This window comes from Capra hircus, chromosome 19 (assembly GCF_001704415.2).
Source record: "Capra hircus breed San Clemente chromosome 19, ASM170441v1, whole genome shotgun sequence".
Lineage (NCBI taxonomy): Eukaryota > Metazoa > Chordata > Mammalia > Artiodactyla > Bovidae > Capra > Capra hircus.
Genome location: NC_030826.1, coordinates 56,454,970 through 56,471,023, shown reverse-complemented (window position 1 = coordinate 56,471,023; position 16,054 = coordinate 56,454,970). Strand labels below are relative to the sequence as shown.

Below are 16,054 nucleotides of genomic sequence, written 5' to 3'. Positions count from 1 at the left end.
TCCCGCCCTGAAACCTATTTGCGGTGAGGGCTTGCTCTTGCTGGCAGGCTGCTGAGCGTGTTGGGTGGGTTCTCTCAGCTGTGAATGGGCACCATCGTAACTTCCTCCGGGAGGGTTTCCCTGAGCCCAGCCTGTCCCCAGCCTGGCTCAGACTCCCACGGTCCCCATCTGGTCGCACCGTGAATGAGAAGCACTGCCTTATCTGCGCCTCTCCTGCCAGTCTGTGAGCGTCTGGAGACGGAGACAGAGACGCAGACTGGATCTTATTTCTGCGTCTTCACCGCCTGCCTGAAGGAGCTGACAGAAGGAGCTCTCTAAAAATGGGTTGAATCCATTTAGTCAGTCAACGGGCTGTCTGGGCAGGTGGGCGTCTGCTCCCTTAAAGGCCCCTTAACAACAAGCTCCTTTTCTGCCTTTTCTGCCTCCTGCCTCCCCCACTCCCTCACCAGACCCCATCCCCACAGGAGGACTCCCAGTGGAAATGGTCCTCCCGCTGCGAAGAAGAGAGCGCCATTCCTAAGGGTCAGGGCTTCCGGCCGATGGGCCTGCACGCGCTCTTGTGACCGACTGCATGCCCACACCCGTCCTTGCCAGCCGGCCAGAGACCCGCAAAGAAGCAGTAGAGAAAGACACCGGACCTTCGAGCATCCCAGGGCAAGGGCCGGGTACCAACATGAGCAATGGCCGCTGGGTGCAAAGACAGCGGCCCGAGCACAGGGGTACTTGGCCACAGGTGCAGGACAGACATCACTATAATAAAGAACGTCCTCTTGGTTTTGTCCTTCTGGTCCAGGGGCTCTCAATGTGGAGCGATGTTTTTGCTCCCCAGGGACACGGGACAATGTCTGGAGATGCACTTGTCTGTCACAGTGGTGAGGGTCCGGCATCTGGCAGGTAGAGGCCAGGGAGAACCCAGCACGCTACCTGTTCAGAACTGCTCCCCACCCCCACCCCACCCCCAACAAAACCAGAACGATCTGGTCCAAAAGTCGGCAGTCTGAGTTTGAGAAACCCTGTTCCAGTCTGACCGGCCATGCCTTATGACTTTTACCCCAGCAACTGGGAGAATATTAAACCTACATCTCTGGGGCGGGGGTGAGGGGGTTGGGGGCGGGAGGACCTGAGGTTACCCTGGACTCTTTGAGGGTGGAGGAGGGGAGAACCCTGCTTCCCTTTAGCCATCTCTGGTCCACCGCACCCCACCCCCAATAAAAGCACCAGCCCCATGCCCACACCCTGCCTCTTTCCCTCCCTCCGTGTCCTTTCCCCAAGTAACCAAATTCAGCCAGAGGCATCCTGGGCTCTCCCCCCGGGGCTGAAAACCTTTAAGGTTTAATAAACAAACCCCAGCCAGGATGGTTTAAAGGCCAGCCCTGCCGGCAGCAGACGGCATGGGCCTCTTGGGGGCCTCTTGGAAATTATATGAGTTGGTAGATATGAGAGCACCCCGTCAGGTATGAAATACCATACAAATATTACCTCTAATTTATGTAAGTGCTCTCAGCCGGAGGTTTTAGGATTCGAGGCAGAAAATGCCCGGTTCCTTCGCTTTCCATTTCCAGTCACGGCCTCAGCACCCTCGTGTGGCCACTCGTGGGAACTACACCCAGGGCTGGGCGGCGATTTTCCGATGTGGGGAGGAAAGCAAGATGGTTCTGATTCTCACTGAGCCACTGGGGCTTCACAGCAGCCCCGTGAGAGAGGAGAGGGAGGTAGTGATCCCCGCCGCCCCCCGACACACACACACACACACACACACTCCTTGCTTTAGAACAAGTGAAGGAGACGAGACCGCAAGCAGGCACGGGTTTTTGCAGGATGATGTCTGCCGTGGACAAGCCCAGCCTTACAGAACAGCGTCGAGTGGGAACGGCCATGTGGGGAGCCCCCCCACAACTTCCTCCTGCCTCTCGGCTCTAACAGAAACCATGAACTCCCCCACGGGCACCCCCAGGAGGACCGTCGTGCCTGTGGGCACAGCCCTTGCTGTTCGGGACTCAGGTTGGATGAAACACCAAACCCCAACAGCCTGGTTATTCCAGTCCAGGGCCTGGCACGGGAAAAGAGTTCGCGCATGCGTGCTCAGTTCCTCAGGCGCGTCCAATTCTTTGCCACCCCGAGGACTGTAGTCCCTCCAGGCCCCTCTGTCCATGGGATTGCCCAGGCAAGAATACTGGAGTGGGTTGTCATTCCCTTCTCCAAGGGATCTTCCCAACCCAGGAATTGAACCCATGCCTCCTACGGCTTCTGCGTCGACAGGCAGATTCTTCATCACTGAGCCACCAGGGAAGCCCCATTAAACACAATTTGCATGAATGGAATGAATTGAAAGAGAGGAAACGTGGAGGCCTGGGAAGGTCTTTCAGGCCCTTCAGATCACCCCCGGTGTCATAAGGGTCCTCTGCCCACCATGAGGTCTGTGCTGATTTCTTGGCCAGTGCAGGTCTCCTTCTGATGTGCCCTGGAAGCTGCAGAGGCATCTAAATTGGGCAGCCCTCAGGGGTGGCCAGGCCCAGCTAGGGGTAGAAGCCGTGTGCCTGGCCAGCTCGGGGAGGGTCAAGCAGCCCTGAGGCTGGCAGGATGATTGGGGGGTGGGGGGCTGGGGGGTAGGGGGGGCTGGGGGATGGGGGAGAGCGAGGCGGGGTTGGGGGGAGCGGGGCAGGGGGGCCGGCAAAGAGAGAAGTGAAGGCTTCCTGCACCTCTGGACGCGCCCTCTGTCCGCCTCCAGCCTTCCGACCAAACGGCCACCCCCTATCTGAGACCCTCCTCCCCGGCCCTCGGACACTGACAGTAGCCCTCCTCATTCTCACGGCCATCGTCTTGGACGTTCCAGCCCATCCTCCACACTTCATGGCCTGAGTGACTCGGTACCAGCAACCTGGGCCAGGCTCTTAAATCCAGGGGCCTTCATCTCCTCCAAGGTCCTCCCTGGGCCCCTCTCGGAGTTTAGAGTATGGGCATCACCAGGGAGGTGTCTGTCGAATGCAGCATCCCGGGCTCCACCCAGAGACACAGGCCGTCTCCCAGGACCAGGGCTTTGGCTCCCGTTTCCAGTTTCCTGTGGGGCTCTCCCTCTCATGAAGGAGGGAAGCCTTCCCTCCAGGCTCCTAGCTTCACCTTTCAGTGGCTGCAGCTGATTTTACTATTTGCCCCCTTGGGAAGCTGGAAAAAGCCTTTGGTGCTTGAATACAGACGTCTTTGTGTTACTGGATGTCGATGGTCTTTTCTTAGGCAATTCAAGCGGGTGAACATCTGTCTCTGGGGTTGCTGCCAATAGGGAGGTCCAGGGACTTCCCTGATGGTCCAGCGGTTAGGAACCCGCCTGCCAGTGCATGGGTCCGGGAAGATCCCACGTGCCGCGGGGCAACTAAGTCCCCAACAACTACTGAGCCCAGGCTCTAGACCTTGTGCTCCACAGCAGAGAGGCCGCCCAGTGAGAAGCCTGAGCATCGCAGCTAGAGGACAGCCCCTGCTCACCGCAGCTGGAGTAGAGCCCAGGCAGCAACGAAGACCCAGTGCAGCCAAAAACAGAATTAAATTTAATTTTAAAAAGACCGTGGGCTCAAGTCCCAATCTGAATTGCACAGTCTCACTGGGATATTTATATTTTTTTTAAGTGTGAAGGTGAGGTAGGGGGGTTCAGCCCCTCTCCCTGCCCCCGTGCCTGTCCTGCAGGTCCTGTAGAGGGGAGCAGCACCAGGCATTCACGCAACACATATTCTGTGGACCTGCGATGTGCTGGGCTTCGCTTTGTCCACACTGGTCCTCCCTCCTGTCCTCCCTTTTCCCCTCCCCTAGCTCTCCATCCCCCTCTCCACCCCTTCATTCATTCATCCAGCCACCCCTCCATCAATCCGTCCACCCTTCATATAGGGAGGGATCTAGACGGATGCTGCATCCATCTTAAGGGTCATCCATGGCAGCTCTGAGCGACTCTGCAGCTTTATGAGCATCTCATTTGGAGAGTTGGCAGCAGCACGCAGAACCTCATTCTTGCCTTTATTAAAAAATTTTGAAAACTGGTTCAGATGTACGAAAAGTTTAACACTGCCGCACAGTCTATGGAGAAGCGCGTGGGAGTAACTACCGCACGCGCGACGGGTGACAGGAGGCAAAGATGCAGGGTCCCGCCCGGAGGAGAGGGGAGAGCTGAGCGCTGAGGATGAGCAGGACTTAGTGTCAGAGGGAAGGACACAGGCGGACCCCTGGACTCGGGAGGTGCGCATGGGCAACCCACTGGCTGGGCTGAAAAGGCCGGCGCTTCTGCCCGAGTAGTAGGGGAGAAAGGATCAGAAAGGCAGCAGCGCAAGGCGGAGGGGGCTGTTGGGTCAGCCTGGTGGATCTGAGAGTGTCCTTCTCGGGTCCCTGGTGGCTCAGACAGTAAAGAATCTGCCTGCAATGCGGGAGACCTGGGTTGGATCCCTGGGTCAGGAAGGTCCCCTGGAGGAGGAAATGGCAGCCCACTCCAGTATTCTTGCCTGGAGAATCCTACGGATGGAGGAGCCTGGCGAGCTACAGTCCATGGGGTCAAACAGAGGCGGACACGACACTGAGCAACTAACAGTTTCACCTTCTCAGTTCAGAGCTGAGGCACCCTGACCTTCAGATAATCTCAGATTAAGCCCCTACCAATTAGCCTTTCTCATGGTTAACACTCAGATGCATCTGTAGTCACAGAAAGACAGTCTGGCTTCTTTTAAAAGGCTCTCCAGCACAATTAGAGGATCTTGCGATCTCCCAGGGGCAAGGACTGCAGGTTTATCTTTCCCTGTATCTCCGGCATCTCTAGGAAGATGCTCGACCTGGGCTCGTCTAATGGGAGGAAAGCGAGGAGGGAGGGAGGTGAGTTCAAAGTGAGGTTCACGGTAAAGGACTCCTCTTCAGGTGGGCTGCTCTGTAATAAGGCCCACAGGGCAATTACATTCCGATGTGCAGTTATTAAATGGGAGGGAAGAAACAAATATAATAAAATGTAGACATTTGTAAGGAGGTTAAAAATAAAATTAAAGTGGAGGATAAAGATAAAATCGATAACCTCAGGCTTCCCAGAGCCTGCCAGTTCTCTAAGAGCTGAGGGTAAATTTGTGCCGAGAAAATAAAATGCCAAGGATGGGAGGGAGGCTGCGAGGGAGCAAAGGGGCAAAGAGAATGCTGCCTTCTCAGAGCTGCCAGAGCGTTGCAGGTGCACACACAGCCTCGGGAAGAAGTGGTCAGGAGTCTGGGAGCGTGTGTTCGAGTCTTGATGTCACCTCTCCCAGCAACTGACAAGCCTTCATTCTCCCCTGGGTAAGACTGGAGTGAATGGCCAGGCCACCCCTTACCAGCACACCCGAGGATCACAGAGGCCCTGTGGGTGAAGTGCTTAACGCAGGGGCTGCCCAAGGAGTATTCCACGGAGGTCAGCTATTCCAGGTTTTAACTTGCTTTTGTAGCACCAGTTACTCATTTATTCTGCACCACCAGCAAGTGGAATCTTAGTTCCTTGACCGGTGGGGTCTAACCCACATCCCCTGCAGTGGGAGTGCAGTCTTAACCACTGGACCACCAGGGAATTCCCAATGGTATCAGTTCTTAAATGGACTTCCCAGGCGGTTCAGTGGTAAAAAACCGGCCTGCCAACGCAGGGGCTGTGAGTTCAATTCCTAGGTCAGGAGGATCCCCTGGAGAAGGAAATGGCAATCCACTCCAGTATTCTTGCCTGGGAAATTCCATGGACAGAAGGAGCCTGGCAGGCTACAGTCCATGGAGTCACAAAGAGTCAGACACAACTGAGCGACTTCACTTTCCTAGAAAGAGGTTCTCAGATATACACAAGAGAGTCCCTTCAACCTGAATATTCATTGGAAGGTGATGCTGAAGCTGAAGCTCCAATACTTTGGCCACCTGATGTGAAGAGCTGAGTCATTGGAAAAAACCCTGATGCTGGGACAGATTGAAAGCTAAAGGAGGAGGCAGCCAAGGATGAGATGGTTAGACAGCATCACCGACTTGATAGACATGAATTTGTGCAAACTCTGGAGAAGGCAATGGCACCCCACTCCAGTACTCTTGCCTGGAAAACTCCATGGATGGAGGAGCCTGGTAGGCTGCAGTCCATGGGGTCGCGAAGAGTCGGATAAGACTGAGCGACTTCACTTTCACTTTTCACTTTCATGCATTGGAGAAGGAAATGGCAACCCATTCCAGTATTCTTGCCTGGAGAATCCCAGGGACGGGGGAGCCTGGTGGGCTGGCATCTGTGGGGTCGCACAGAGTCGGACACGACTGGAGCGACTTAGCAGCAGCAGCAGCAGCTGGGAGATAGTCGAGGACAGAGGAGCCTTGTGTGCATGTTCATGGGGTTGCAAAGAGTCGGACACGACAGGAGAACAACCCTTCATTTAAATGAAAAACATCTCTGCCTAGATGCCCAACTGCTGCTGCTGCTGCTGCTGCTAAGTCGCTTCAGTTGTGTCCAACTCTGTGCGACGCCATAGATGGCAGCCCACCAGGCTCCCCCGTCCCTGGGATCCTCAGGTAAGATCACTGGAGTGGGTTGCCATTTAACACAGAGGCCTAATGAAACTAGTTGATAATAAGTCCTAACACAGATCTTCAAACTGGGTCTGAAATGAAATCTAACAAAGGCAAGGAGGGATTTGGGCGGAGGAATAGAGGCGGTCAAGAGTGGGGGCAGGAGGCGGCCCGCTGCGTGCAGGAAGCTGCACTGTTAATCTAGGCCAGAAGAGGGCAGAGAGGCAGCCATGTGAAGGGCAAACGCCTGTGTGGTTCTTGACCCTCTGCAGATACCGTACTCAGCTTCCTCTGGGGCACGGTTTAATTGCCCGGAAGCGGAAGTCTCTTCCTTTTCCGTTCTCTTCGCTTCTCGCCCCTTGACGTGAGTCTCTAGTGCCGTACGTGGGGAATGGGGTAGTAATCCGTGGTCATCCTCGCCGGGTGCTATCTGAGGACCCCAGTTCTGGGTTGAAGGTGTTGCGGGGGAGGGTGGGGTGCGATGGGACCGGCATTTCGGGGGCACGGGGCGGGGAGGCAGGGCCGCCGCCAGTGCCCGCGCCCCCGTTGACGCCGCCAACGCTTGTCTTCCCTGCAGGTTCCGGCCGCGCGCCCCGCTCCTCGTCGCTATGGTGAGTACGACCCCACTTGGGGCTCCCCGCGGGGGGCGCAGGCAGGGCGGCCTTTGCGAGGGTTTTCAGGGGCCCCAAAGGGGCTGCCCGGGTTGGGCACCCCAGCCAGATGCGTCTCAGCGGCTGATTGCCTTCCTCTGTGTTGCAGCCTCGCAAAATTGAGGAGATCAAGGACTTCCTGCTCACAGCCCGCCGCAAGGACGCCAAGTGTAAGTAGGAGCCCTGGACGGGAGGCGGCGATCGCGGGCTCGGGACGCCCCCCGGAACGGCGGGAGGGCGCCGGCGGCCGCTTCTGCCCTCGTCTGCTGTCGGGGTTCGGGGGTCTCAGCCTGTCTCCCATAAGACGAGGCGCTTGGTCTGGGGTGTGTTCTCTTCCTTCCTTAAGGAGGGTCCCCAGGGGTTTTTTGTTTTCTGGTGTGTGTTGGGTACTGTGAACGGATGTGAAGAGCTGACTCTTTGGAGAAGACCCCGGTTGTGGAAAAGACTGAAGGCAAAAGAAGGAGGCGGCGGAGGATGAGATGGTTAGATAGCATCAGCGACCTAGTAGACGGGAGTTTGCGCAAACCCCGGGGGATAGTGGAGGTTCCTGCAGGGGGGACGTCGGGAAACTCAGGTTTCACAAACTCGGAGTCAGTGCTGTGTGTTGGGTTCTGGGCCGAGGACAAGCTCTGTTCACAATGAACTACGTCATTTGCGCAAACGCTAGGTCACTGATAGGAGACACGTAGAGCAGCAAGTCTTTGATTGACATGTGCCCGCCCCAGCTGCCTCTGTTCTCTCTCTCTACCCTGATGTGAGAGGGAGTTCTCGCGTCTCTTTGTTGAAGGGGGTTTGGGGAGCTCGTGGTCAGCACTGGGTTTGGACTCAGATGTGCAGCTTTAACACATCTCTTTGGGGCTGTTACTTGCAGTTTCCCTCCCCTCCCAGACACATCCCAAAGGGGAGGTTGGGAAAGTAGAGAGAGTACTCTTGGACGGACGGGTTAAGGTGGGCTAAGGCACTGAGGTCTCTGATGCCCTGTCTCAGTGGTGGGGTGAAGCGGTGGCTCACGGGAGAGCCTTTTGGGGATTGGCGTGGGGGCGAGGAGATTCGTAGTTGTGTCTCCCTTACCTGTAACAGGTACTGTGGGAACTGCAGGTGGCCACTTGCTTGTTTTTTTTATTTACAGTCATGTGCAAAGAGAAACTTTATCAGGTCAGCTTTAGTCCAGACCAGGGAATTTGCGGTCACTTTCTGGGTTCAAAGGCCAGCTCTCCCAGTGGGTAACTCTCTGACCCCACCATTTCCTCTGTAGCAGAGGGGGCTGATCGTACCTGTCTCACAGGATTGGTGGCAGGGTCAGACCAGATGACCCGGTAGAGAATTTTAGCACAGTGAAGAGATGACACCAGATCATCAGACTGCTTTGCATTGCTCTTCTGTTTGGGAGCTTGGTGTTAAAGTGTGACCTGAGAATCATGTTCCCCTGGATATGATAGGGTGCCCAGGAAGTCGTTTTTGGATAAACTTAAAGTTGTCGTCATCGCTATAGTTGTAACATAAACAACGTGAAGCTCACCGTTTTGGGGTGTGCAATGTGTGTGCCCTGTTTGCCTGTATTCACATTGTAGGGCAGCCATGCTTTTTGAGAAATTCTCATCTTGCAAAACTAAAACCCTGTAACCCATTAACCAAGAGTCCCCAGCCATTTTACACCAGGGACCAGTTTTCCCACGGGCGTGGGGAGATGGGTTCCACCCATCGCCCACCTCCTCCCAGGCAGCCTGGCTCCTCACAGGCCCTGGGCCAGTCCTGGTCTGCGACTCTCCCCACTGGCGACACCATTCTCCTGCCTCCACTACTGTCTCTTCTACCCTGACCACTCTCAGTACCTCATGTGAGTGAAATCGTGTGACATTTGTCCTTTCATGACCGGCTGAGTTCATTTAGCAAAACGTGGACATTTGGGTGGTTTCTGCCTTTGGCTCTTGTGAACAATGTTGCTGTGAGTTTTGATGTAAAATCTCTCTTGTCCCTGCTTTCAGTTCTTTGGAGTATATTCCTGTAAAGACAATTATTGCATCATATGTTGTTGAGTAAACATTTTTTAAGAGTTGCTTATGTCTGACCTTGTGAGAGTTCAGTTTATAGGTGTACGGCAGCTGCTAGGGACAACACAGTATATTCAGCTTTGAGAGGAATGTTAAGATAGCAGAATAGGTTGGTTTGAATAAATATCCACGGTTCTGATTTATTAGAATGTGAGCCAAGGCAGCCGATGTCTTGGGCAGGCTCAGGCATAGTTTCTGCTTCCTGTGACGTGCCCTACCCCTTCAGCAGTTACTGGCGGAGATGGAGTTGCGTGTCGTGTGGCCAGGTCAGCCTGTGCCATGGGAGTCCGAACAAGCAGTTTGACGGGTGCCTCACATGAGTCACCTGGAAGGGGCTGTCTTCCCGCTTGTGGAGTAGCTCCTGGCCTCATAGAAACGCATTGACGCTTGTACATGATCAGATTGTTCGCTAAATTTCAAACTGCACACTGTTCAATTTGGGGCACACTTGGGGCTCTTTATTGTCCAAGCTGTGATCCTGATAGAGAATTTTAAGGTGGATACTGGATGGCCTGGAGTGTGTGACTGTGCCAGATGCTGCTGCTGCTGCTAAGTCACTTCAGTCGTGTCCAACTCTGGGCGACCCCAGAGACAGCAGCCCACCAGGCTCCCCCGTCCCTGGGATTCTCCAGGCAAGAACATTGGAGTGGGTTGCCATTTCCTTCTCCAATGCGTGAAAGTGAAGTCATGTCCAACTCTTAGCGACCCCATCCATGGGATTTTCCAGGCAAGAGTACTAGAGTGGGGTGCCATTGCCTTCTCTGTGCCAGATGCTACTTGTGTTACAAATACAGGCCTTAACTCAGGTTCTAGAGTATTGATACGGGGGAAATGTGGATTTCTGACACTGAGGTCAGAGGTGGGTGGGGGGTCTTATTTTCTGTTGATCAGAGGGACCGCGAGGGAGGTGAGAGCAGCAGCCACCGGTGCCGCTTTGTGCAGAAGTAGCAAACAGCAGGTGGACTGCGATGTCTCTCTCCTGTGCCGCGGTCTTATTACTACTCTGGTCTCTCTGGTAGCCGTCAAGATCAAGAAAAATAAGGATAATGTGAAGTTTAAAGTTCGATGCAGCAGATACCTTTACACCTTGGTCATCACAGACAAAGAGAAGGCCGAGAAGCTGAAGCAGTCCCTGCCCCCCGGTGAGTAGCCGGAAGCCACAGCCCGCGGTGCAGGGGAGGGGGCGGGCTGTGTCACGGGCTTGTTTCCCGACTTGTCTCCAGAATTAGGAGAGTCCCTTCTGTGCTTTGTCTAACTGTCTGCTTCTGCCGGTGGTGTCACGTGGGTGGTTCTCAGAAGTCAGACCCAGAGGGAGCCATGCCTTTCTAATATAGCATCATGCCAGCTGGTGCTCACCCCCTGGGCTACTCATTTCATCCTCACCATGGCCCTGCAGGGTAGGGAGGTGCTGGGATTGATGGCCCCCGTTCTCACTGGTTGAGAAACTTACTGAATACGGCAGATGATTCGGGTGGATTAAGCAGAGGGGCCATCCTGGTGGCGGAAGGCTCAGCAGAGCAGCTGGGAGCTCAGAGCCCAGCCAGGGTTCCACAGGCCACGTCTTCACAGTACAAGTCAGCCAGCGCCACTTCCTATGTGGGAGTTAACTGCGTTTTTATTTTTAAACACTAACTTACGTTTGACGCAGACCTGCCTGGTGGGCTTAATTTCTGAGCTCTGTGAACCCTCTTTAGCCTAAGTGCCAGATCCAGACAGGCAGTAGTAACTCAGATGAGTCGAGTCGTTTGATTGGCTCACGTTTATGTGTCTTTGCCTCTAGGTTTGGCCGTGAAGGAGCTGAAATGAACCCACGTACGCTGCTTTGAACTGTATTAAAATTTTTAAAATTCTCAAAATGGCCTTTGTCTTTGAGAACAGGGGTGGGTGGGTCCTAACTTGCTGATGGCTTCTGGTGGGAATAGTGTGGGGTCCTGGCTGGGCTCCCTCATTAACTCCCCTATCTTGGGCTATGATCCCTCCCAGGGGACAGTTAAGCCATTTTTTTTTCTAAGTCTTAATTTTGAAAGTAAGAAGAAGTAGGCAGTTAAAGGAGTCAGATACTGATGGAAATAAAGCCAGTCTCCACTCCTGAGATTTAAAAGTCACTTAGGTAAAATAAGCTCCCCGGTGATGAAAACAATAGTTTGACGGAGTTGATCAGCCTTCTCAGAAGTGGCAGTAAATGAAGCTGGCTTTTCCTCAGACTCCTCGGAATGTGGCGGCTTTTGTCTCTGCCATGGCGAGATGTGGTGCCCCTGGAGAAGGGCCCTTCCTTTAGACGGATGAGCGCTGAGGCAGAGTGCTGGGAAGAGCAGGCTGGTGCCCACCCTCGGCAGCCCGAGACGGGGCTGTGGCGGGGATGCCTCTGCCAAGGGCTGGAGGCTGAGGCTCCCACAGGACCTGTGCCGGGCACCTGTGGAATAGTATCAGACTCTGTTTTCTACTTAAAGTGTGTGCTTGAAGCATGTGGCCCTCCTCCTCTGTGGGGAAAAGATGGGGGTCCTCTCACTGAGGCAGGAGTGGGTGTGGAGGTGAACTGCCCTGCCAGCTGACAGATACCCACCAACCACATGCACAGGTGGGTGTGTGAAAATTTTTTTTTTCTGCAGACCTGAGTTCTCAGGCACAGAAAAGAAAAGTCCGTCCTGTGTGTTTACTGAGTAGAGCTCAGGAGTGGTGCCAGCTGTTCACCAGATGAACGCAGCTGGAAGGACAGTTTAGATGAGAGTTTCCAAGGAGCTGAGAATGGAGGTGAGTGGGTGTCAGCCCAGCGACAGAAGCCCTGGGAGCCGAAAGGCCGCTGGGAAACCCAGAGGACGCTTACAGGGAGGAGCCAGAAACGGGACCCCGGGCCCCAGGCAGCAGAGCGGTGGCTGAGAGGGTGGAACATGCCTGCTGGCTCAGGCGTGTGCAGGTCCAAATCGTGTGACAGCTGTGGTCCCAGCCAGGCCTGGCTCCCGGGGGCTCATCCTGCATCCACTCCCTGCTGGCTTGCTGGCCTTGATCTTGTGCCTTTTCCACGCGTGGCAAGTTGCTTCAGTTGTGTCCAACTCTCTGCAACCATATGGACCGTAGCCTGCTGACGGTGGTCCTGTCCTCGTCAGACTTTGATTACATATGCAAAGGTTTGTTTCTGAATTCTGTCCCTGCCTCATCTCACCTGCACAGTTCCCAACCCCTGAGGGCTCCATGCGTTTCGGTCTGCCACATCTTGGTGTCAGAGTCGCCAGGGGAACAGGGAAGCTTAGCTGGAACTCGGAGGCAAGATCGCCTTCAGCAGGGGCTGTGGGTCCCCTGTGGTTGGTGGGTGTCTGCCAGTTGGCAGGGCAGTTCGCCTCCACACCCCCTCCTGCCTCAGTGGAGAAGGACCCTCATCCTTTCCCCCGAGAGGAGGGCCACGTGCTTCAGGCACGCATTTTAAGCAGAGAAAATAGTGAGCCTGATAAGATTGCGCAGGTGCCTGCATGGGTCCTGTGGACGCCTCAGCCGTTGGCAAGACAGTATTCCCGCCACAGGCCCCGCTCCGGTGGTTGCCAGCCTGCTTTTCCCAGCACTCCCTCAGTTTATGGCAAGAGCCCCTTCTCCGGTGTTTTAGTCTTGGCGCGGTGTTCCGGGTGGACCACAAGGTGGCGCCAGAGTCTGGCAAGTGAGGGCAGGAGGCCAGGGACGATAGCCCGGTTTCCATCGGTATCATCTAAGGGGCCGAGTGCCTGAGATGCCTGGCAGTTCCTCTCCTAGGAATTCTGCGGCATGTGAGGTAGTGAAGCGCGTGTTTTGTTTTTTTTCTGGGAGAAGTGCCCTCTGGGGCTCTGGTGGTGACCAGACCCAGATGGGGCGCCTTCAGCGGCTCCCGGTCTTGCCCGCCCTTTCACCATCCCAGCTTCCCAGGAAGAGGGCGGGTTTACCGCTTGGCTCCCTTTGTCCCAGCGCATTGTGCAGAGACCAGCCCCAGCTCCTAGGATACAAGGCCTGCCGGCATTTGTCTAGAGAAGGCATCCTTTCACGCTGTGGGTCTCAGCCCTGGCCTCTACCTCCCAGCCACTTGGGGTCCTCTGTAACAATTCACACCATGGTGTCCAGGGCTGAGTCCAGAGATTCTGTGTGAGTTGGCATGCCCAGGGCCCACCACTGCCTTGCTGAGGTCAGCCCACAGCTTGGGTGAGCTGGTTCTGGCCGCACCAGCTGAATGAGGAGTGGCGTGGGCAGGAGGGCTGGTCAACCCCGGAACGAGTCCCCGGGAGGGCTCACGGTTGCTTTCTGCTGCCCACTTCTCTGGAGGCCTCTGGTCTGCTGGGTGCAGACTGGCCAAGCAGGTTTGTGTTCAGGATGCACCCCGAGGCTTCTTGCCATGGGCATCGAGTGTGGGTGCGGCCCCCCTGCCCCCGCGTGCCCCAACTCGGCCCTGCCCCCCCCCCCCCCGACAGGTGGGCTCACTCCCTGCCACTCACAGGGAGGCAGACCCCTCCCCCACTCCTCTCCCCTACGGCACTTGAGTTCACAGTTGTGACTCTAATCTTCTAGAGGAACGGCAAATCCCCCTAACTTCCGGGTCAGGGAGGCCAGGAGCAGCAGCTGCAGCCCTGGGAGGGGGGGACCGTGTGTGGCACCAGGCAGTGCCTACCCCGGAAAGTCCCGGCCTGTGAGGTCACTGCTGAGTGCCACCGAGGGCCCTCCAAAATCGCTCCAGGTGTCCACCCTCCTCAGCGGCCAGCATGGCTTGTTCAAGACCAGATCCCTTGCCAGGGTCCATGGGACCGTACTGGCCCACCTTGCCAGCTTCTCTTTTGTTAAAAAAACTATAAATCAAGGCTAGCTAAGATGCAATTTACAGTGAAATTTACCCTTCTTGGTATCCAGTTCTCTGTATTTTGTACTGCAGTCCAGAGAAAAGATTTTCATCCCCCCCACCCCAGTTCCCTCTTGCACCCCAGTCCTTGGCAGCAGCCACGGGAGTTTCCAGCATCTTGTCACTCCCCTGGCTGAGTTTGGACTCACTGATTCCCCGATGTACCCTGCGGGCCTTGGGCCCTGATCTCACCCTGTACTGTCCCCCTGCTCAGAATCCAGCCTTCCTCCCAGGATGCCTTGAGTTAACTCCTTCACATCCTTCAGCTCTCACCTCATGTCATTTTTCAGGAAATGTCCCCGCACCCCAGATTCAGTCCCACTTTACAAACCAGTGCTGGGCTCTGGAAGGCACTTGGGGGTGGGTGGGGGTTTGTAATTAATCACCGTGTGGGATAAAGGCTGCCTCCCCTCACCTTTAAACTTGAGACCCCATGCAGGCAGGAATGTGTGGTGTTCATCAGTGTATCCCCTAGAGCAGAGAAGGTGCTCAAAGTTTGTTGAAATAACGAAAGGAAATCCCAGTGACAGGAAAGGTGCTCCCCAGCATCGAAGATGGATGGCTGCAGTTCTGGGGACCTTGACCAGGACTGTGACCTCCTGGAGGAGAGAGAAGCCTCAACTATTAAACAGGGCTCTGTCTCCCAGTCCTGGATCTCTAATAAGGGAAGGGGTGTGTACTCTGTACTCCCCTAGTAGTCAACGCATGTCACCCATGGAGTTTCACCTTCATCCACCCGGTTCCCCAAGCCAGAAACCTAGGGGTCTCCCCACCTCACACACCTCACCCCCACCCGGCACCACCACTGATCAGACTGCCAGCAGCACAAGCCTGATCTTCTCAGGACCCCTTCACTTCTCTGCTCCTCCGTCACGGACCTCAGACGGCCCTCTACCCAGTCTTGGACCCTATCCCAAGACTTAGCCTCTCCTGGCCCCACGCCTCCTGCAATCACAGAACGCTGTTTGGGTCGTGGGACCGCAGTCCATTTCTGCCCGCGAGGCTCTGTTGGACCTGGGACTGCACCCCCTACAAGTCCCACCCCAGCATCCTGATGCGCTGGCCCTGCTCTGCCTTCCTCCAAGGCGCCGCTGAGCTAGTGCCTGTCCTTCTGTGTGTACCGCTACCGCCTGCCACAAAACCACAATCCCCGCCCAGCCAGACTTTCCATCAGCTTTTGTTCACGGACAGAACAACGTCTGGCACCTAGTAGGCCCTCAGTTAATTTGTGTTCTCGAAGGCTCCGACATCTCCCTGGGAGGTCTAGCCCATCCTCGCCTTCCCAGGCTCCCTCCCCTCCCCCAGGCTCCAGGGTCTCTCCCGTGGGAAGTTGGGGCCCTCCAACCAGCTCCTTCTTTCAGCTGGGACCCCTTAGTTGTTTGGGCAGATGACCTGGGCGCTCCCAGGGCAAGACCATGTTTACAGAGTGGACGCTCAATCCCGGAAGAGAGTGAATTTAGAACTAGTGACCCAGGGACTGGGTCCCTTCGGTCCAGTCCGCAATCTGTCAGTTCACGCTAAGTCACTCCAGTCGTGTCCGACTCTTTGGGACCCCATGGACTGTAGCCCGCCAGGCTCCTCTGTCCATGGGATTCTCCAGGCAAGAATTCTGGAGTGGGTAGCCATTTCCTTCTCCAGGGGATCTTCCCAACCCAGGGATCAAACCCACTTCTCCTGTGTGCCTCATGCATTGGCAGACAGGTTCTTTACCACTAGCGCCACCTCTACCCTCGGAAAGCGCCAGGAACAGTCATCCTTGCCTTTCTCATACCATGATTGCCGAGGCATTCAGACAGTCTATGTACTTGATTTGATGATGTGACCAAAACCCTGGGGACACAGTTCAGTTCAGTTCAGTTGCTCAGTCGTGTCCAACTCTGCGACCCCATGGACTGCAGCAAGCCAAGCCTCCCTGTCCATCACCAACTGCCAGAGCTTGCTCAAACTCATGTCCATAGAGTCGGTGATGCCATCCAACCATCTCATCCTCTGTC

At 55.5% G+C, this 16,054-nt stretch overlaps 1 protein-coding gene across 3 annotated transcripts; it reads left to right on the top strand.

Annotated features, from left to right (window-relative positions):
- RPL38 (ribosomal protein L38) lies at positions 6,777 to 11,070 on the top strand. Of its 3 annotated transcripts, none has more exons than XM_018063885.1 (5): positions 6,777 to 6,877; positions 7,091 to 7,124; positions 7,273 to 7,333; positions 10,234 to 10,356; positions 10,995 to 11,070. In XM_018063885.1, the coding sequence occupies exons 2-5, from the start codon at positions 7,122 to 7,124 to the stop codon at positions 11,018 to 11,020; spliced, it is 213 nt and encodes a 70-aa protein (XP_017919374.1). In that variant the 5' UTR covers positions 6,777 to 6,877; positions 7,091 to 7,121; the 3' UTR covers positions 11,021 to 11,070. The 3 variants fall into 3 exon arrangements, with proteins under 3 accessions (XP_017919374.1, XP_017919376.1, XP_017919375.1); XM_018063887.1 differs by having other exon boundaries at positions 6,836 to 6,893; XM_018063886.1 differs by having other exon boundaries at positions 6,851 to 6,969.

Coding starts and splice junctions, on each gene's coding strand:
- RPL38 (XM_018063885.1), top strand. Junction 7,334..10,233: donor CCGCCGCAAGGACGCCAAGT/GTAAGTAGGAGC, acceptor TCTCTCTGGTAG/CCGTCAAGATCAAGAAAAAT. Junction 10,357..10,994: donor GAAGCAGTCCCTGCCCCCCG/GTGAGTAGCCGG, acceptor CTTTGCCTCTAG/GTTTGGCCGTGAAGGAGCTG.